Source organism: Notothenia rossii, assembly GCF_949606895.1.
Source record: "Notothenia rossii genome assembly, chromosome: 6".
Lineage (NCBI taxonomy): Eukaryota > Metazoa > Chordata > Actinopteri > Perciformes > Nototheniidae > Notothenia > Notothenia rossii.
Window position 1 is genome coordinate 73,788,221 of NC_136909.1, and position 21,801 is coordinate 73,810,021.

Below are 21,801 nucleotides of genomic sequence, written 5' to 3' on the forward strand. Positions count from 1 at the left end.
CCAGTGCAACACCTCCATTAAGCATGTTGCCACTTGTTTGTACCATTTTCAGGCGATTTGTAATCTGTTTTATGAACATTTATCCATGCTGAAAGTAGATTTAGATGTGTGTGTGTGAGATAGAGATTATTATCTAATATATGCATCTGATGAAGCATTGCATGAAGTCTGTTGATGATCAGAGGCTGTCAAAGGGGGAGCCTCGTTGCGGGGAAATTATACAGATGGCTAGTCCGCCCCTGAAAATGTCTATGCAAACGTATTAATAATAATAAAAACATTTTTAAAAATCTCAAAAAATGAATACATTTTTATTTTATTTTCCATTTTAATTTTGTAATCATCTCGCGACCCCCACTCGGGGCCTCGCGATCCCCACTTTAGGAACCCCTGGCTTAGAGGACAGCACAACAAAAAAATGCCTCAATTTACCCCACTCTCCCCTAATACAAAATGGACTGCCCCAGGTAGGGATAGGCTCAGCAGCAGACAAAGTTTAGTGCAAAGTTATTGTTAACAGTGGCAACTATAGGGGGGAAGACCTGTTGGCTTTCACTAGCTGGGAAAGCACTTTCAGAAACCCATTCTGAAAAGAGGTTTGTCGCTCATCCTGGCACTCCTTGTGCTCCTGGCGCCGCTCCGACAATTCATCCTGGCGCTCGTGGCGCTGCGCCAACACAACAACGTCCGTTTCAACAGGAGTGACAGCCCAACATATATAATTTTCACTCAGAGTGGGAGGATGATTATTTTTGTATCTATTCCAATTCAAAGTCCATCTGTCTCTGATCCTCGGATTCTCCTCTACCTCGACAGAAAACGTACGGGACGAGAGGACCGGCGCCGGGGTGAAACCGATTGACTTCACAAGATTCAATGAACTCAAAAGGCCTTCAATGCTCTGTGAGATGTACAATTTTTAATTGTTTAAAAGTAAAACGTAATTAACCTCCATGACATTTATAAGGCGGGCTGCTCAAAAGTAGGATATTTGGTATATCCGTCGTAAAAGGTTTTACGATCAGTTTTTGTGTGATTTGTACTGGGGAACAAATATCACATCACCGAGGGGTGAAAAATAGTGTTTTGGTAACACGGGGTGTTTTGATAACACTTAAAGACTTTCTCCATGGGGACAAAGCAGAGTAGGGGGGCAGGCCAACCTCCTGAGGGCCCAATTGTAGATGTCATGCGAGCAAAATATGGTGAAGACAGCTTATCAGAGTTGGAAATATGGAAGGAAATGTTCGGATTTCCAAAGGGAGGTTCTTTGAGTAAAAATTAAAGACCTAAAGGAAACATTACAAGTTCATGAGGATGATATGAGGAAGAAAAATAAAGTTGAAGTAAAAGAGTTCGATAAAATAGAAAGTCACAGAAAGTGTTTGAAATATTGGGAGGATGAAGCAGAATGTCGCAAAAGGAGGCAGTAGCCTCAGTGTCAAAGAAAATATTAAGGTTGAAGATGAATGTGAAGAAAAGAAGGAAAAGAAAGAATTTCCAAAACCATGTAAACTCCAGACATCTCTGTATCTTTCCATTGCAGGCCTGAATGACCCTCTCCTCGAATCTGGGTATCCTTCCTTTCCCTCCCCCGGCGTACAACCCTGGCAATCCGGCTGGCTCACCTCAACCACCTCCCCCGCCACTACAAGCCCCAGCCATGCAGTCAGCAGACTCCCCGTCAACTCCAAGCTCGTCCACCCCCATCAGGCCCGAGTATTCCGGGACAACAGCGGGATAAACAAACCTGATGCCCTAGGGGACCAAGCGGGCGTTTGAGAGACACACCTCAGTAATGCCTTCTTCAACGGACTCACAGCCACAGCGCAAGCCGCACAGAATGCTGGCCGCTCACAATACCGAGGGAGAGACAGAGGAGGTTTTCCGAGGCAGAGGACGAGAAGCAAGACCTTCAAACGACGAAAGATGTTTTAAGTGTGGCAGTGTTGAACATTGGATCCGGGTCTGCCCACAGAACACTGGCAGCGGAGGCAGAGGGGGACAACAAGGACGTGGCCATTCACAATCAGGCTGACCTACACCAGAAAAGGGAGGAAGGGGCCCAATCGAGTGAGACGGAATTTCAGCCTGGAGCTTCAAAAAAGGGAAGTGATACACACACACATTATGCAAGCTATTGATAGAGTAGAGTGTGCACCTACACCCACTGTAAGCACATATGTAAATTATGACAAAGCCTCATTTAAGAAATGTCCAACACTCACATTGACAATTATGGGCACTGATTTAACTTTTCTGGTTGACTCAGGGGCCACACACTCAGTGATAAAAATGGCAGATTTGCCAAATTGTAAATTTAGTAGTATTTATCCACTCAATAGGAGCAAGGTGTAAGCGGCAGGTGTAACTATAAAGGAGAAGTTTTCAGTACCAGTCCAGTGTAAAGATAACGGTGATGACAGCCACCCATTTCCCACATCAGTCAAACACAGTTTCCTTCTGTCATCTGTCTGCCGATACATTTACTGGGCAGAGATCTTATCCTCCGGTTTCTACAAATGAGGGTCTAAAAGTCAGACGAACATCTCCCTCGATGGTCCAAAAACTCTAATTTGACGAAGAATTGTTGTATGTGTATCAATGGCTTGCAACATTTCCTGATTCTCAGAAACTGTTGCGTTTGGCCCTTCAGCGTGTCTCCTCACTGGCTGTATTCATGGAGGCTTCTCATTTACATTGCACTGCTAGCGTTTCTGATGATACATGCAAATACTATGATAAACAGTTTCTGTTGAAATGTGTAAATGATAACATCATGCTTGAAACAATGTATTGGAGCTCCCTGCGCAGCGCTATTTCTGTCACACTCACACCCACACAACACAAGCTGTATCAAATCCCAGGGGCGGTCCCGCACATTTCACTAGCAAGGGGCCCCACTGATAGATGGAGGGATTTGGGTCCACTCGTTAAAGTTTGGGAGTCAGCCACTGATTGGGCACCTACACACACAGAATATGTCATGTACTCTATGTCACATGACGTGTATAAAATGAAAATTTGCACGAACGTAGCCGTTCTGCGCACATTGCTGTTGGTTGAGATTGATGACGTTGGTAATGCCACTTTTCCCACCTTTACGGGTAATTCTCATATTTCTGAGCTTCCTGCCGCGCTTTCAGATGTGCCTCCCACACTCTGGGCAGCTCACAAATATGAAGTAGGTTTAATCCGCTCTCCCGAACCTGTTGTAATCACTCCAAAGTCTACGTACCGTCCCAACCAACCCCAGTACCCATTAAAAACGTGAAGCCATTGATGGCATTCGTCCAGTTTTTACCTCTCTGCTTAAACAAGGGGTCATTGTTGCATGTAATGATTCTCAATTCCGCACTCCTGTTTTTCCGGTTAAAAAGATCCGTAACAAACCCCCTGACGGATGGAGATTTGTGCAGGATTTACGAGCTGTAAATGAAGCTGTACATGCACGCGCGCCGCTCGTTCCAAATCCTTATCTCATTCTTTCTCAGGTTCCAGGCTCTGCAGCATTTTTCACTGTTGTAGACCTCTCAAATGCATTTTTCAGTGTCCCTGTACACAAAGACAGCCAATTTTGGTTCGCATTTGAATATGATGATAAGCCATACACATTCACACATTTGTGTCAAGGCTACTGTGAATCTCCCACTGTGTACAACCAAGCATTGTGTACAAGTTTGGCCTCTCTATAAGTTTCCAAAGGCACCGCTCTCATACAATATGTTGATGACCTCATGATTTGCACGCCCACAGCAGAACAATGTGAAGCTGATACCATTTCCTTGTTAAAACACCTCACAGCCGAGGGCCACAAGGCCAGTTTGTCTAAACTTCAGTATGTGCAAAAGACAGTTACATTTCCGGGTCACATCATTTCAGGAGAGGGAAAAACGTTTTCAGATAAGCGTATTGCATCATTGGCTGCCCTGCCAAAACCTGTCACTAAGCGACAGATGATGTTATTTTTGGGTAGGTGTTAATACTGCAGGTCATTCATTCCTAACTATTCTCCGCTCGAACAGCCACTCCGTACAATCACGCATGTCACCGGTTTGAAACCTGCAGATCGCCTTGTATGGACGCCGGAAGCAGACGAAGCCTTCATTAACATGAAGCTGGCTCCCCAATCCCCGCTGACGCTAGGTCTACCTGATCCTACCAAGCCTTTTACACAGGCAGTGGATGAACATCGCGATGGGTGTATGACCTCAGTTCTCCTTCAGGATCATGGGGGAAACAGAGGCCTGTTGCCTATTTTTCCTCCAAGCTAGACCCTGTAGCTGCTGACCTGCCAAAATGTCTCTGTGCAGTTGCTGCAGCTGAAAAAGCTCTCAACTCCTCACGTGACATTGTAGGTTATGCACCTTTAACGCTGTTGGTTCCACATGCTGTTTCTCTCATCCTCTGTGAACAGAGAACATCACACCTCTCTGCTGCACGTTGTCTTAGGTATCACACATGCCTGTTAGACATGCCTAATGTTGAAGTCAAACGCTGTACCACTCTGAACCCAGCATCTCTTATGCCACTCCCAGAAGACGGTGACGAACATGACTGTGTTGCAGAGCTTCTTATTGTATGTACTCCCAGACCTGACTTAAAAGATGTACACCTGACCAACCCTGACCTCATTTTGTATGTTGATGGATCCGCCTCTCGTGACCCTGTGGGCACTAATCGGGTGGGTTTCTATGGGTTTTTTTCAGATTCCGCTGTGCTCTGTTCCGGACCGCTCCCATGCCACCTCTCAGCACAAACAGCAGAGCTCGAAGCACTCACTGAGGCCTGCACTTTTGCAAAAAGCAAATCTGTAAATATCTACACTGACTCACGTTATGACTTCGGGGTAGTACATGATTTTGGGGCTATCTAGAAGTGTAGACAATTCCTGAAATCTGACGGTAAGCCAGTGCTTAACCATGTCCTAGTTGTAAGCTTATTGGACGCCATTCTGCTCCCGTCTGAGGTTGCAGTATGTAAATGTGCTGCACACACCAGCAACACTGACCCCGTTTCATTAGGAAATGCTGCTGCTGACTCAGCTGCAAAGCAGCCACTCTGATTCCTCTCGCACCACACGCACACTCGTTTGTTAACATCCCTGTTTCCTCCTGGATTTCATCGAACTTAGTCCATCAGAGGGTAAGAAACACTGTCTTGTAATGGTTGACATGTGGTCCAGATGGGTTAAGCATTTCCGGTAAACGCACAGACAGCAAATGCTGTGGCTAAAGCTTTACTAAGGGAAATTATTCCTAGATGGGGGATACCAAGCAAGATCTCTAGCAACAATGGTTCACATTTAGCAAATGAGGCCATTGCACAGATAGGAGAATACCTTGGCATGGACATCAGAAAGCATTGTGCTTACCATCCACAGAGTGGTGGTGCGGTGGAAAGAGAGAACGGTACAATCAAAAACAAGCTAGCAAAATGCTGCGCAGACACAGGTTTATCCTGGACACAAGCCCTGCCCATTGTGCTGATGTACATGAGAATGCGGAAACGAACAAGGAGTCAACTCAGCCCTTTTGAGATCCTTTTTGCAGCTCCTCCACAGATTGGGATCAAGGCGCCAGGATGTCCTCTCCCCTCCACAACTTTGTGTGAGGATGCTATGTTGTCATATTGTGTTAACCTGTCATCCAATTTAGCAGATATCAGACGCCAAGTAGCGGCAGCTCTACCTACCCCTGCTACTGGTCCACTCCACCGTATCCAACCAGGCGACTTCATGCTGGTCAAGGACTTCCGGAGAAAGAGCTGGAGATCCAGCCGTTGGCAAGGTCCCTACCAGGTGCTTCTCGTCACCCAGACAGCGGTCAAGGTCGCCGAGAGAGCCACGTGGGTCCACGCGAGCCACTGCAAAGCTGTCATCTCCGCCCCAGTCTAGCCGGTCCAGTAGAAACAGACAACGAGAAGTGACGTGCCAAGTCACCACCAGCACCACACACGCAGCATATACACTCTAGTACCACACACAAGACTCATGGGCGACGGCCAGCTGTGCTTTTTCATATGCCTCTGGTTCCTTGCCTGTGCCGTCATGGTGTGGGGTTTAATTGACATGGTCATGAAGGCACGGGCTCAGTCAGACTAGACTAATCCACGAAGCAGACGACAACACCAAGAACATAAACTTTGTGCCTGATCACTGGCGAGTGATTGAAGATGGAGCCCCTCGGACAAGAATTAGCTAACGCCCACCTGAAAAGTATGATCTCCTCTGCATTTGTACAATACACCGCTCTCCTTCAAACCACTGACAATGTTACGACCAACCCAGAATCAGCCCCCACTGATTCCGACACTGAAGAGTCAGACACCGAACTGTAAAATTGTGTGTAAAATTGCCATTCCCTCGTTTCAGTATTCTTTTGCTTTCCACATACAGAGTCTGTCCTCCACAAAAACAGCCACTTTCCATGATATGTTTATGATGTGTTTATTTAAACCAGGTTGTATTCATTGATGTGTTATATTAGTCTATCCTGTCATTTGTTTTATTTTCATGATTGATCAGAGTATGATCAAAAGGGGGGAATGTAGTGGCAATTTCTTATATTACTTTATATAGTAAAACCAAATGATGATATTATGCTTAGAAATTGTTTGGTCAACTCGACCTGTTGTACCACACGGTAGCATCCCGCCAAGGTCGTACCTGGAGGATGTGGCCCTCCCTATGAGAGCATTGTAAGATAACAGTTTTCTAAGGAAAGTCTTATCTCTTTTACTTCCTGCACAGCAACAGTCCTCTATAAAACACACACACACATTATACCCTGTGTGCACTCCTGCAGACTACTCTGTACTCTGTGAGACATATACCTTTGAAGCGCTTCAAATAAAGAACCAACGAAAGAAAACGCTGCTTGCTTTCACCAGTTTATTATTGATTACTCTCATTGTACATCTTTGCAGTATTGACAAGTTTAAAATATTCACGACAAGTGAGAGTCTATTAACTTTTTATTTTTTATTGCACTTTGGCAGCAGATTCCTGTGTAGCTTCAGATCTGAGTTGTCTTATTTTATTAGTAAGCCTAATTTATACTTTTGTAGCAACACTATTTTTGTATAATGACAAAGAAAGGGTTCAGAGTCTTTTCTTTTTTTCCTGTGTCATATGTGGCAGCACTGTTCAATGTTTCTTGAAAACATTACCCACTGTAGTATGTGATGAGTGAATAAACTCCAACTCTGTATCAACAACACTGTTGTGTAACTTCAGTTAAATACTTGTATGTGTGTAGATTAGAAAGAGGTAAGATAAAGGATCTGCGGTATTCTCCAGTAGGGCCTGGCTCATTTCGTGGCATCTGCAGGCAGTGGCAAGTACTTCCGGCATCTGCCACAGAGGCCGCTACTCCGTGGTATCTGTGGCAAGTATATGCCAGAGATGCCACAACTTGCCGTGGCATTTGCGCATGCTGAACGGGAGTTGCCTCAAGATGCCGAGTATTATCATAAAAATAGCACGTTTATTTATTATAACAAACCACGTTCTCCAAGTAAAACGCGTTACTTTTATAATTCAGTAATCACACTACAGTTACTAACATTGCCCCGACACGCGTTACTTTGTTACTTTTATAAAATAATCACACTCACTGACAGACAAGAGGGGTTTCCGCCGCCGCAGGTTTGTATACATGTAGGCAGTGGTTAATTTGAGCCGGATCCTGCCGGAACAGGATCCGGCACCTCTTCATTTTGGCCACCCTGTGTTCCGGCACCTATTTGGGCAGATCCGGTACCTCTCACAAAAAATAAAAATGTAAATGGTTAAAATGAAATAAAATATGCAGATATTAATTTACAGAAAAAATCCCAAGAATTTCATGTCGTTTATTAAGATTAAGATTTGAAAGAGTCGGAGATCTGTGTTGACGCACTGAAAAGCTGGACCAACGGACAAACGTCTTTCACTTTTGAAATTCGCCACATGAGGAGCACGTCGCAGAGAGGAAGAAACGGTGATTCAATGCAAGCATGTCAAAAAGACAGTTAAATTTACTGTCTTTCTTCAAAAAGAAGGAAGAGGTAATAGACACTTCAAAACGAGTCAGAAAAGCCTCCACAAGCAGCGACGAGGGCAGCTGCAGCGGTCATGTTGATGGTCAAAACCAGGAGGAGGTTAGCGCCGCAACAGCTAGCCAGTTAGCTAACCGACAGCTAGCCAAGCCCGGGCAGCGGGTCAGGTTCACCGCAAGCCGGAACAGGAGCCAGCTACCGTCAGCCAGGTGGACCACCAACAGCAACGGGTGGGTACCCTGGCATCAACTAGCCCGGTACAACAGCCGGAGCAAGAGGCGAGCGGAACCGCGACATCAGCTGGCTTACAGCAGGAAGATTCAGTAGGAGAGGAGAGCGCATTGAGCGTAGAAGAGTGTGGGACGTCCAGCGACAGGTCAGTTTTCAGTAGGGCCTGGCTCATTTCGTGGCATCTGCAGGCAGTGGCAAGTACTTCCGGCATCTGCCACAGAGGCCGCTACTCCGTGGTATCTGTGGCAAGTATATGCCACAGATGTGGTATCTGTGGCAAGTATATGCCACAGCCACAACTTGCCGTGGCAAGTAAATGTCACAACCATGCCAGTATATGCCACAACTTATATATGCCACAACTTGCCGTGACAAGTATATGCCACAACTTGCCGTGGCAAGTAAATGCCACAAGTTAAGAGTTAAGAGAAGGTTTACGGTAGCTGCGACCCGCCTTCCGTGGCAAATGCTGATATTTAAACCCGTATTTATCGCGTAAAATGTCGCTGTTTTGGCATGACTTTATCGGACTGATCTGTACACAAGACTGATGATCTGTTACTGATGGTCCGATCATATTTTTAAAAAAGATTAAACATATGTTCAGATTTTACTTGGAGAACGTGGTTTGTTAAAATAAATAAACGTGCTATTTTTATGATAATACTCAAGATATATTATTAGTAGGGGTGTCACGGTTACCGGTGTAGACGGTAACCGCGCTAAAATATTTTGACGGTGAGATAACCTTCTGAATTTCAAAACACGGTGTTATGTCGGTGGGTTAAATTACCGCACACCGTTACACCGGGAGAGCTTTCATTTCCCTAATACTCCCACGGTTACACTGTATTACACTGTTACCGCGCTAAATACTTTGCATTTCAAAACATAATGTTATCTATGTGCGTTACTAGAGCTCTACACCACACACGTGACACTTTCGAACGTTCGCAGGCGCCACTAGTCCTAGGTTCTTTTATCACACTCTCTCACTTTAAGCATGGCAGCAGAAGAAGGAAGCCGCGATGGTACCATTTTTCCACCTTCTAAGCGCAGAAGATCAGAAGTGTGGTCCTACTTTGGATATTTAAAAAACTCCGAGGGGCAACTGGTGGAGGACGGTGCCCCCGTGTGCAGGACATGCCGGCGGAAGGTATCCGCGAAAGGGAGCAACACATCGAATTTGCTCACTCATCTACGAGACCATCACCCGCAGCTGCACAGCCAGTGCAAGGTATATTTGTTAATATTAACACATAGTTTTAGCTGAAATGCTCGAAATAACTTTTGCCTTCGGGTAAAGGGGAAATGTAACAATTATATCCGACTGTCAATAATGTTAAATCTTGATAATAATCATTTACATTACATTAGCAAATGCACCTGCTCTCGTGTGTTCACCATTCTTAGATCGGCGCTAAACGCCATTCTAAGCTAAGTTGAATAGCTAAACTTTGATATGCCATGAGACAGTGAAAATAGTGCAGTGAAACACATTAATGATTAAGTTACTTCTGACTTTGGGTCAAGGGATAATGCAACGATATACCCGATTGTCTAAAATGTTAAACCTTGATATTAAATGTCAGTGTAAGCACGCCCACTGCTAGCATTTTAAAATACATCCTACTGCGGTGCCATGCTCTATTCGTTGGTAGCTAGTGCACTACTAAACGCCATTGTAAGGCGCTAAACAGCTTAGTTCTCATACAGTACTGGCTTCTTGCCTAATAACCTAAACTTACCATTTACCTGCATCAACATTACACTTTTAAGGTAATAAATTAATGTAGGTATTTGACTTCATACGCAAACTTGATGATTGTTGAATAGTAACTTAATGGCTGTTTTTCTCTCTCTCTCTCTCTCTCTCTCTCTCTCTATATATATACATATATATATATATATATGGGGAATGTGGGGAAATGGGGAAATGTTCAATCTATTACCTTGTTCTCTTGAGCCAGTTGTGCCACACGATAGTTAACTGCCTGTCAAGGAAAATACATGTTATAATAAAAAATCTTTTTCATTGTTTCGTTTTTCACACTTTTTTGATCAGTATTAGGTAAACATTTCTGGAGCTTCCAAAGCAAGATTATTTATCTGCACTTACATCATCAGTCAGCCATGGCATGTTTACTGAGGACTGTCCCAACAACTCTGGAGGGCAAACACTCTGAATGTCCTTTCTGGATACTGGGAAACGCCTTGAGATTTCTGCCAGGTGTTGTTGTTCATTCCGACATCCAGATAACAATTCCATGAGTTTTTCTTTAAATACAAACATTATTACAAAATGACGAGTGTTAACTGCTTAATTAAAGTTATTTAAAGAAAAAGAAATGGTAGAGGGGTGTGTTTATTCACCTTGTCCTTTAAATCTGTCGCATATGACTGTGCCAGAAATGAAGATGTAACAGTATTTTGAAGATGGATTTTAGGATTGCTGGCTGGATTAGCATGAAGATTATCCTTCCCCTCTGTAAAAATAGCACAAAAAATATATATTAGTAATTGTCATAAAATAATAACAAAATAATATGATGAACATGTTTACTACCATGTAAGGATTATGCTTTTACACAATAAGATCCAGTTGAAGGTTATGGCACTTTTTTTTAGCACTTTCACAACTCGGAAATTATTATCAATTATTATGTTATATCATCATTTTCCAAAACTTACCAGCAGATTGCAATCCCAGCATTCCATGCAGTCCAATAGACAGCTGGGTGTTGCACATGGCCTCCATTTGTGCCTTAAAACTGTTGTTGATTTTGTCGTTGTGCAACTCAAACAAAACCCTCAGAGTTTGTTTGAATTGTGGCTCTTTCATTTGGCACAATGAATATTTAACAGCTGACAGTTCACGATTCAGTTGCTCTGCCACTGAAGAGTTCACCTCTGTACGGAGGGTGGGGCAAATGTTCAGGCTTCTCAACTTCTCTTCTGGGCGTTTTTGATTTTTCTGATGAAATCTGTCATACAGAGAGAATCGTTCACATGTTCCTGTTATAGGATGTACTGCTGTGAATCTGTCACTATCTGGGCTTTCTTGCAGTGGTAATGGAGACCTCAGATTCTTCACCCACTGCATGTCAACGTGTAGTTGCCTGTTGGCTGCCAGTTCGATGTTATCAAGGGTTCGTGCACAGAGTCTTCCATCGTTTGGTTGGAAGAGAAGCTGTTTGGTGCGGTTGTTGGTGTGTCGAGCAACCTGACCTGCTACATCCGAAATGTAGCAGGTCGGAAAGTGCTTGAAACTAAGAAGACCATCAGTATGGTCTCTTGCCGACTCCGTCCAAAACAGAATGTTCATGTAGTACACTATGCCATGTACACAGGAGAAATGAAGGACACCACCTAAAGAATAGGAACAAAAGACACATCATGTTATTGGAAATCAAACAATGTTTAATAAATGTTTGTATTTAAAAATACCAGTCAAGCTCTTTCTCACCACCAGCTTTCTGTAACTTCACAAAAAGCTTCGGGTAAATGTCCTTAAAATTAAGGAGTTCCAGAAGCCTGTTCATCAAATCCGAAATGGATCCCTCTGAGGACACACCCAGAGCATCACAAGCATCCTGGAGTTCCTTTTTTTGAGGCTAAAAGATTGAAAGGGACCATTTAAATCAATTCAAACCACAATACATATTGTATTATCTGGCATGACAAAACCCAATTTCAATGACAGAACTGCATAGAGGGCTATGTCTACATTGTCTAAAGTCTGAGAGAAAAAAAGAAACATTAGCACAAGGTGTACCTTCTTTGAGTCAATGATTCCCAGTATGATGTCTTCATTTATGTTGATGTTGGGATGCTTGATGTCATCTTTTTTTTTTTTTATTGCCTTTTTGGCCTCAGTTTTAGGTAAAATGTTACCAACTCTTGTTTTTTCTCCCATCCATGGTGCCAGTGTCGAGTGGCGAACAGAAGTAGAAAAGGGATTGGCCACAGATGTTCCTAGTAAAACATATAAAATTGCAATGCAGGTATTAAAATATTTTATATATATATATATATAAGTATCAGCTTGATGTCATTATACAGTTTACTATCACAGTGTAGTCCAAACCTGATATGAGGCCTTCGGCTATATGTGACTTGTCAAGCTCTGACCATGCCTTGACAATATCGACTTCCAGGTCACTTTCAGAAATGGTATCTGGATCAGGCCTTTTAAATGTCCCAACTGAAAGTTTAACATGATTTGTAATGCATGCAAATCATACAACCTATTGCAGAGTAGTACAGTATCTACTTAGCACAAAGTGTATATGTATATATATATATATATATAGCATTCAGGGCCCCCTGACACAATGCACATAGTCTGGAGCTCGCTGGGGTCCTGCATATGCTTTAATCACACTTTTGTCCATTTGCCTATCACTTTATGAAAATACAAAATAAATTATTAATTCACATATTATTATAGGCTAAAATAATATGAATCATTGAATTACATTAAGCAACAACACTTACGCGGGACATCAAAGGCAAGTTTCCAGTTGGCATCAGCTACTACCACAGCTGGATTGTGCCCACACTGGTGGCAATAAAAGTCAAACTTGAAGTTGGTCAGTGACAGAAAGTGATGGAATGCCCTCCTTACAATTTGGTGGTGGTACCGGTTGTCGTTGAACAATGACAGAGTGTCCAGCATGCGTCCAGTGGTTGTCTTGTTCTGTTTTTAAACAACATAGCAGGATATCTTCATTATCAAAAATGATTGCCAAAGATATGATTTTGCAAGATTGAACATCATGAAACTTCGATGTATTTATTTAGGTTATACACAAAGCTTACCGCCAAACCAGACAGGAGAAGCTCACAAAGTGGCAGTGTCAAGATGACCCGGTTGTTGAAGTTGTGGAAACCAGTGGAAAAATCTTGGAATCTGACCAGATTGGCACATGTTGGGCACTGTTTTACAGCAACTGAAACACCTGTTGTTTCAAAGACATATTACACATACAAATTACTTTCATGTGTTATTGTTACAGTTGTCATTAAATAAATATATTTATAAGATATCAGGATGGATATACCATGCTACGTATAAGGAATCTTTTTTTTAATGGTTTTACCTTTTTTGATATACTTAATCCCATACACCGTTGCTTGTGTGGTTACAATTTGTTGGGAATTAAGATCTGGAGGGGTGGGCCCTGGACAGTAGGGGCAGGTTTCTTCTGACGGGACAAAACAGGGGGGTGCTTGTCTCTCCTTAGTCCTCAGCTCCAACGGTAACTCCTGCAGGCACGGGATGCGCTTTTTTGTTGATAAATAGTCTGTCATCACAGTTACTTTTTGAGAAGTGAGATTGTGTGGCTCACAGAAAGGGCTGCTCTCGACCATATGTGTTTCCAAGTCGTCTATGTCCTCAATTTGTAAGTCAGAGGTGACTAGGGTGCCTGGAGACTCCTGGAAAATCCACCAAATTCCCATCATTCGATGTATACATCGATGTGATCTTCCAGTTCCCTGACACTGACAGTTCCACTGTCCTGCCACTGTGTCAAAGGTCACTCTGGTTCTTCCAAACCGGCACCAGTTGTCTTTTTCATCAGTAAAAACTGAAAAAAAATAACACCGTTTGGAGTAACCCTCGTCTCCAAAGAAAACAGGAACCACACTGTCCACACCATTGGTTTTTGCAGCAGTGTTTAGTCTTTCACATTTTGTCCCCCACTCAGAGGACATCAGCCCTTTGCTTAACATATCCTGCAAGGACGTGGATGTGAGGACTGCTGGCTGTGAATATGGTTTGGCACTTTTTGTTCTTTCAAGGTGTACACATTCTTTTCCAGGATTTCCTGAACACCAAGCAATCTGCATGAAAGTACGACAGTTCTCAACCTCACAGTCAATATTTGGTGGCTTTGTTGACTTGATGACATGAATGGGGAAAACTGGACTATGGTCATATTTTGGAGTGACATAGATTCCATTTCGTACATCTATGCATGTCATGGGTGTAGCATCAAGGTTGTGCACATCTTTGATATGCCGTCTTAAGTTTTTTGGTGCACTTAGCACAGATGTGCAGTGGGGACATGAGAAATCACTAGGATTAGAACCTAACCTCTTCTTGTGTTCCGCAGTGTCATCAGCTTTACGTTTTTGGATGCTTGGTGTCGCTGCAAAAGACAACAACAACAAAAACAGTTATTAACATTGGTCCAAATGTAAACTTATAAGAAATGCTTATGGGGAACAGCAATCTATGACAATGCTGGTGAATCCCCATCACTGATGATGACATGATACACCAATTTCAGGGAAAGATTTTAAGGAAAAGAATTCACATACATCATTAATATCTTATTTGAAATAACATTTTCATTAATCAACAGTAGTGCAATGGAGGTGGTTCCAGCAGTATGACAGTGAAATCGTAAAAATTAATATCATGGCAGTATATTATCTTTCAGTTCACATGTAATTTTCTGAATTACATAGCAATGTCATCACAAGGGACTTCTAACATTTGTTATGAATGCACAACATAGCACTTACTTGTCATAAAAGACTCACTTCATAAAAATTGAATAAAAACACAGCAGATGATTGGAAAAAGGTGACTTGTATTACCTTTTTTTTCAGAAGTAAGAGCTGTAGGAGAAAGACAATGTGAATACAAATAATTAAATATGGCGCACAATAGCATTATGAAATTGAATAAGTAAATGCAATGCTTATGTTATTTTTGTGCAGAATGCAGTGATTTTATACAAAAATGATAAAGACAGAAATATTACTTATATTCAACATATTGGAAAACATTTGTTATGATATGAGTTTACTGCATCTAGCTGTGTATTAGTTTTGTTTTCACCTGACACACTAGGCACTATCATTTAACAGCATACAGTTGGATGATTAAGCTGCTTGCCATAAAGATTACATTTTTTTAAATGCAGAAAATCCTACCATGTTTTCTTTTAAAATGATTGATGATGGTGGAGGAGCGTGTGAAGGTTCTATAATGGCAAAATGGGCAATGGTAATGACTTCTGGATGCATTTTCAACGTCCTTGCAGAGGCAGGCGACCACAAATTTCTCTGAAAAAAGTGAAATTGTTACCATGATGCATTAAACATTTTTCAAATATTAATGAATCAAAATGTACTGTTTAACATCTTTCTTTTATACTTAATACCTTGGTTATTTTCAAAAAAATAAACTGCTTCTCTGATATGCTTTATCTGAAGGTGATCCTTATTTGCAAGTTCATTTTGTTGACAGAAGACACACTGGCCACCAGCACTGGCCAATAAAGAAGTAACATCAGAGAACGTCTGATGTGAAGCTGTGAAGAAAAAAAACAATGGAGGTGAAAGAATCAAAAAGCCACCCCCATCCCCCATTGCCCACCGCACCGTCTACTGTATGTCACACAAATTATACTTTATAACTTGAAATAAACCGACGAAAAGTACTTTAAATAAATGCCTTAAATTAAGAAAAAGATAAATCCTTTCACTATTCTCTGTCGTTTAGCCTTCTTGCCAAACGTTGATTTACTTTACACCATCCTCACCTTCCATTTTCCTTAAGATGGCAGAAGAACCATCGACCAAGTCCGGAGTCTGTTGACATATAGAGAATAGTCAACAAGAATTGACACTAAATATATTACGGTACTAAACTTTCTAGCTTTCAATGTTTTTTTAATTAATTTAACATAGGCTATCCAGTTTTAGCGTATTATGTGTCATGTGTAAATAAAGTAAACATTTGTTATTGTTAAATAAAAACTGAAATGAAATCATATTTTTATTTTTCCATTACATTTATCTGCAAAGAGCGCTGAGTTTTTGGTAAAATTCTCACATCTACATTTTCTCGATCAAGTCAATGAGGAAAACAGCAATGGCGCCCCTGTAAAATAATAACAGCCGATGCGAAGTTTGCCATGCTAAAACACAACTTTCTTAGTTATTAACTTGAGTAAGAATCACTACATTGGTATAAATCTTATTGTCAATAACATTCATAACAATTAACACCATCTTCAAAAAAAGGCTAGGCTGAATATGTTAACTTATCTAGGTCTCACCTTTGGTTAATGACGACGGCAGCGATCTTCTTGTGCTAGACGCGTGGGTTTCCAGTTAAGGCCATGGTAAACAAATTCCATTTTGCTGATTTTTTTAAACTTTCAAAACTGGGCCGGATAGTGTTGTATTTGCAATATGTAAAAGGTTCTGCACCTTAATTCACAAGTTTAATGCGTAACCCTTTAATTGCCAGACTAAGACAAAATATATGGAACAATTAGTTATTTGCATTTTTTTATCAAATGGTATACACCAGGGTTGGAGTTATGTGGGAGCCAATGGGAACTGAGCTCCCATAAGGAGGGTCTGAGCCCGCACGGACGCATACATCATACATCTGTGGGGGTTTCTAATACATTACCAACAACCATTACTTTAATCACAAATGAAATAACTCTCTGTTTTCAGTCTTGTTCAGTTGTATGTTATTATGCACTAGTAAGCACTCTTTTTATGTAGTTGTTAGAAAACTAAGATGGTGTTTTTTGTTTTGTTTGTCTTACACCATGAGAATGATAAATACTTAAAGAAACATGAAAAATGTTCTCTTAAGCATGATACTCCAAGCAATCCTCATTTAACCGTATAAAGTTGATTTAATATGTTGAGGAAAGAGGGTTACAATGTAATATAATTACACCCTTGTTAAAACTTTTTTTGTGCATCAGTAAAAAGGTTATATGTCATGCATGCAAATATCAAATCATTGTGTTGCTAATTAACATAAACAGATTTTGATATGATACGTTGTATTTACTTTATTTATCTAAAATGTTGAAATCTTTGCGTTACAGCAAATAATAATAATAAAAAGAAACAGGAAATAATTTACACATTATTAGTAGATATTTATCTACAGAGTATCTAAAGAATAAACAATATAGCCTACTGAATATGTAAGAATACACTACAATAAAAAACCAATAGAAGCATATATTTGTCTTTCTTAACCCTTTCATCCATGAATTATGAAAGCCTCACTCAGGATTTTTTTACCAAGTGTTTTTATTGCTCTTGGGGCATGAAAAACAAGATTTTAACTTTAGTTTATTTTTATCTATTTTTTTCAAATTTAGAACACTTAAAAATACATTTAAAAAAATAATTTTAAGGATAATGTTTTCCTTATTAATAAGTCACAAATCACAAACTCAGTAAATGAACACTGACATAACAAAAACACAGAAAATGACCACTAGTTGTCATAAAGTAAAACAGTAACAATAGGAAATGACAGTCTTTTCAAGTGAATGTATATATTTATATATAAAACAAACAATAGAAGCACACTTACTGTCAAGTAGCCTATACCAACATTAACATAAGATAATCCTTATGTGTATTATGTATGATGGAAATCCATCAAGGGTGAAAGGTTATCATGTGCACAGCTATTGCTTATGGCAATGAAAATCGTATTGGTTTTAGAAGGGGGATGATTTTAACCGTTTTTATTTCAGGGGGGATGCCATCCCCCCTCAACTCGAGTACCGACTATTATCATAAAAATAGCACGTTTATTTATTTTAACAAACCACGTTCTCCAAGTAAAATCTGAACATATGTTTAATCTTTTTTAAAAATATGATCGGACCATCAGTAACAGATCATCAGTCTTGTGTACAGATCAGTCCGATAAAGTCATGCTAAAACAGCGACATTTTACGCGATAAATACGGGTTTAAATATCAGCATTTGCCACGGAAGGCGAGTGGCAGCTACCGTAAACCTTCTCTTAACTCTTAACTTGTGGCATTTACTTGCCACGGCAAGTTGTGGCATATAGCCTACTTGCCACGGCAAGTTGTGGCATATATAAGTTGTGGCATATACTTGCCACTGCAAGTTATGGCATGGTTGTGGCATTTACTTGCCACGGCAAGTTGTGGCTGTGGCATATACTTGCCACAGATACCACATCTGTGGCATATACTTGCCACAGATACCACGGAGTAGCGGCCTCTGTGGCAGATGCCGGAAGTACTTGCCACTGCCCGCAGATGCCACGAAATGCGCTTGCTGTCTCTCCAGTTTTTTCTAACTGTGGCCAAGAACTTGGAGGACCGTATGTTATCTCAAGGAGGCCGGATGCCAGATAAAACTGGATATAACAAGTTCATTGAGGAGTTGAAGGTGCTTTACGCACAATACTGGCCCGAGGACGCAGGTGCGCTGTATGGAGAGACTGAGGTCGAGTCACTGTGTCAGCGCTTCAACATTGCCAACCCGCGCGCAGTCATACGGGCCTACAGAACGTACAGAGACTCAGATGGTAAAGAAACCCCCGATGAGCTGATGGAGTTACTTGTTGCTGTCAACAGCATTCCCATTGCAAGTGCTGAATGTGAGCGCGGATTTTCTCAAATGAACTTGATTTGCACTCCCAACCGTAGCTCTTTGCTCACATCTACCATGTCATCTTTACTCTTCCTAAATCTTGTTGGACCCCCCCTGGCTAAATTCAATCCAGTCCCGTACGTGAGGTCCTGGGTGGCCAAAGGACACAGAACTGCCACAGACACACGCAGTAAAAGCAGAAAAAAAGAGATAGAGGACAATCCGGACATGCTCGTGATGTGGGGTGTTTTAAACAACTAAATATGGTGAGCAAACATACTGTCTATTAATAGGCCGCCGTGCCAATCTTTGAATAGGCCTAATAAATATTTTTTTTACACGTTAAACCTGTTGAGAAATTAATTGCTGGCTGTATACTGAAGTCCCACCTGTGGTGATGTGGGCATTTGCCTATGTTGTGCGTACTAGCCTAAAAAATTATAAATTATCGTCATAACATTTATACCATGGATACTATTTGAAATTGAGGCTTGTAAATCCCACAGCGTTGCAAGTGGACATTTTCATGTTGTTTTCAGCACCTTTTCTGTATACGTTCCGGGACCTGTACGCGTCTCGTCATCCCTGAGCTGTCATATGTACTTTGCGTTCCGGCACCTTATGATTTACAAATTAAGCACTGATTGTACCTTGAAAATCAATGCATTCGTTCATTTGACACGTTGGTGGTTTTAGGTGGGCTATACAGCGACCCCTGGCGGTTCTAGTGTGAAGTAAAAGTAGAAGTAGCCAACCTAAATGTTGGAATACTCTGTTACAAGTAAAAGTCCTGCATTAAAATGTTACTCAAGTAAAAGCGCAAAATGATTAGCATAAAAATATACTTAAAGTACATATTACATGTTTTCATTATAATGATTGATCATTAAAGTGTTATCAAAGCTGGTAAAGGTGCAGCTAGGTTTAATGACTTTGTATACTGTAGTAGGGTATCTTGTGAATTTACTCCAGGAGTAACTATAAAGTCTGATTTAAGACTTGATTATATTTATCATCATTAATCAGAATCTGTAGTAAGTAACTAAAGGTAGCGTATTAAATAAATGTAGGGGAGTAGGCTACAATTACACAATTTACCTCTGAATTGTAGTGGGGTAAGTACTAAGTAACATACCATTTACATACTCAAGCACAAGTAGGCTATTTCTAAATCATAAGTACAGTACTTGAGTATACAAGTTAGCCTATTTCCCACCTCTAGTCAACAATGTTAGATCTTTATGTCAACTTACTAATAATATATCTTGAGTATTATCATAAAAATAGCACGTTTATTTATTTTAACAAACCACGTTCTCCAAGTAAAATCTATAGAACATATAATGTTTAATCTTTTTGAAAAATAGAGATCGGACCATCAGTAACAGATCAACAGTCTTGTGTACAGATCAGGGGCCGTATTCACAAAGGATCTTAGGGCTAAAAGTAGCTCCTAACTGGCGAATTTAGGAGAAACTCCTAAACGTAATGGGTGTGTCAGTCTTAAATGTAGGACTCCTAATTTTATTCACTAAGAGCAATTCACAAAGTATTTTAGGCCTAAAAGTAGCACCTAAGTTTAGGAGAGCTTAAAAGTCCTCGAGAGGACTCCTAACTCAGTAAGACCTATTCACAAAGAATCTGAAAATGGCTGCGAGACGAAATGTTTTGGAGACAATGGAAGACTGTGAATTGATCAAGAGATATAGGCTAAATCGTGAGGGTATCAAACTTGTTGTGGAATTAGTGCGGGATGCAATAACATCCCTGACTAACAGGAATAACCCGATTAGTCCGGAAATAAAATGTTTGGCAACACTACGATATTTAGCAATGTGGGAAAATGCAACTTTGCAATGCCGACGATTTAGGAATATCGCAACCATCAGTCAGCCGTGCCATAAACCAAACCATCAACGCGCTCTCTAGACCACATATCATCCAACGGTTTCCTTTGGACAATCAACAACTACACAGGATCAAAGCCAACTTCATGGCAATTGCAGGTATGCCCGGTGTGGTCGGTGCTATTGACATAAAAATAATTGCGCCATCAAAAGATGAGGACGTGTTCGTCAATAGAAAGAAAGTACATTCCTTCAACACGCAGATTGTTTTCATTCATCATGATAGGGGAACTTGAACGGCGGTATGGGCTGTTATTGAAAGTGTTTAAGTGCTGGAAATATGCTCATTGGATAATAGTTTGCAGAGTGCTTTTAATTGCCTCCTTGATTTAATGCAATTTACGTATTTTTATTGTTTGCTCTCTCTCTTTAACGTGCATATACAACGTCATTATCGTGGTCTGCACAAACTTGTCATCATGCGTGTATTCTGCTAACTGCACTGTCCATAACTATTTGATAGGAATACATTTCTAGCCTAGGCTATTTCCTTGTTTTTCGGTGATTTAGTGGGCTCGTTTGTGGGATGTTGCGGATGAGTTTCAGCGAGACCGCCTGCTCTGAACAACCAATCACCGTACTGACCGCTTCTAAACTCATGCACGAGAATCGACGTAATCCATAGCAACGGCGCGTCACTCTTAGTTCACTCTTAGTGATTTATCCTTAGTATGAGTAGGTCTCAGCGGCTTTGTGAATAACTTTTAAGAAAAAACTCCTACGTAAAATGTTTTAGCGCGAGTTAGGAGCAATCCTAGCGGTAAGATAAAATGCTTTGTGAATACGGCCCCTGATCGATAAAGTCATGCCAAAACAGCGACATTTTACGCGATAAATACGGGTTTAAATATCAGCATTTGCCACGGAAGGCGAGTGGCAGCTACCGTAAACCTTCTCTTAACTCTGGCATCTTGTGGCAACTCCCGTTCAGCATACGCAAATGCCACGGCAAGTTGTGGCATCTCTGGCATATACTTGCCACAGATACCACGGAGTAGCGGCCTCTGTGGCAGATGCCGGTGTCGGTACCAGATGTGTTCGGGGTACCATAGCTGTGTCCCAATTCAGCGGCCGCATCCTCCTGAGGATGCATTCGGAGACCGCATACGTCACTTCCGCCAAACGAAGGCTGTCCCAATTTAAAAAAAAGACAAGACTCCTCCGAATGCGGCCCGCAAATGCAGCCTTCTTTCCCCAGATTTAGAGG

At 41.2% G+C, this 21,801-nt stretch overlaps 2 protein-coding genes across 3 annotated transcripts in view; one reads left to right on the top strand and one right to left on the bottom strand.

Moving 5' to 3' along the window:
* The first annotated feature begins 863 nt into the window (after window positions 1–863).
* The window catches only part of slf2 (SMC5-SMC6 complex localization factor 2), a 45,087-nt gene continuing 24,149 nt past the window's right edge, over window positions 864–21,801 (top strand). Inside the window, exons 1-2 of the mRNA XM_079687960.1 lie at window positions 864–4,579; window positions 4,710–4,813. Coding sequence (XP_079544086.1) covers window positions 4,475–4,579; window positions 4,710–4,813 — 209 coding nt within the window. The 5' untranslated portion in view covers window positions 864–4,474. The remainder of the gene's footprint in view (window positions 4,580–4,709; window positions 4,814–21,801) is intronic.
* Window positions 10,243–15,132, bottom strand: LOC307043483 (uncharacterized protein). Of its 2 annotated transcripts, XM_079687961.1 has the most exons (9): window positions 13,374–15,132; window positions 13,093–13,232; window positions 12,769–12,970; window positions 12,359–12,475; window positions 12,047–12,246; window positions 11,738–11,885; window positions 10,963–11,640; window positions 10,645–10,757; window positions 10,243–10,548 (listed from the first exon to the last, which is right to left on the bottom strand). In XM_079687961.1, the coding sequence occupies exons 1-9, from the start codon at window positions 14,257–14,259 to the stop codon at window positions 10,414–10,416; spliced, it is 2,619 nt and encodes an 872-aa protein (XP_079544087.1). In that variant the 5' UTR covers window positions 14,260–15,132; the 3' UTR covers window positions 10,243–10,413. The 2 variants fall into 2 exon arrangements, with proteins under 2 accessions (XP_079544087.1, XP_079544088.1); XM_079687962.1 differs by lacking the exon at window positions 12,359–12,475.

What these genes read in the sequence shown, in the direction of transcription:
- LOC307043483 (XM_079687961.1), bottom strand. Translation starts at nt 14,259, where the DNA reads ATGACATGCATAGATGTACGAAATGGAATCTATGTCACTCCAAAATAT. An exon ending in ACTTGCCTTTGATGTCCCGC is followed by an intron (nt 12,476 to 12,768) that starts GTAAGTGTTGTT and finishes TTAAACTTTCAG; the next exon opens with TTGGGACATTTAAAAGGCCT. An exon ending in CGACAGATTTAAAGGACAAG is followed by an intron (nt 10,549 to 10,644) that starts GTGAATAAACAC and finishes TTGTATTTAAAG; the next exon opens with AAAAACTCATGGAATTGTTA.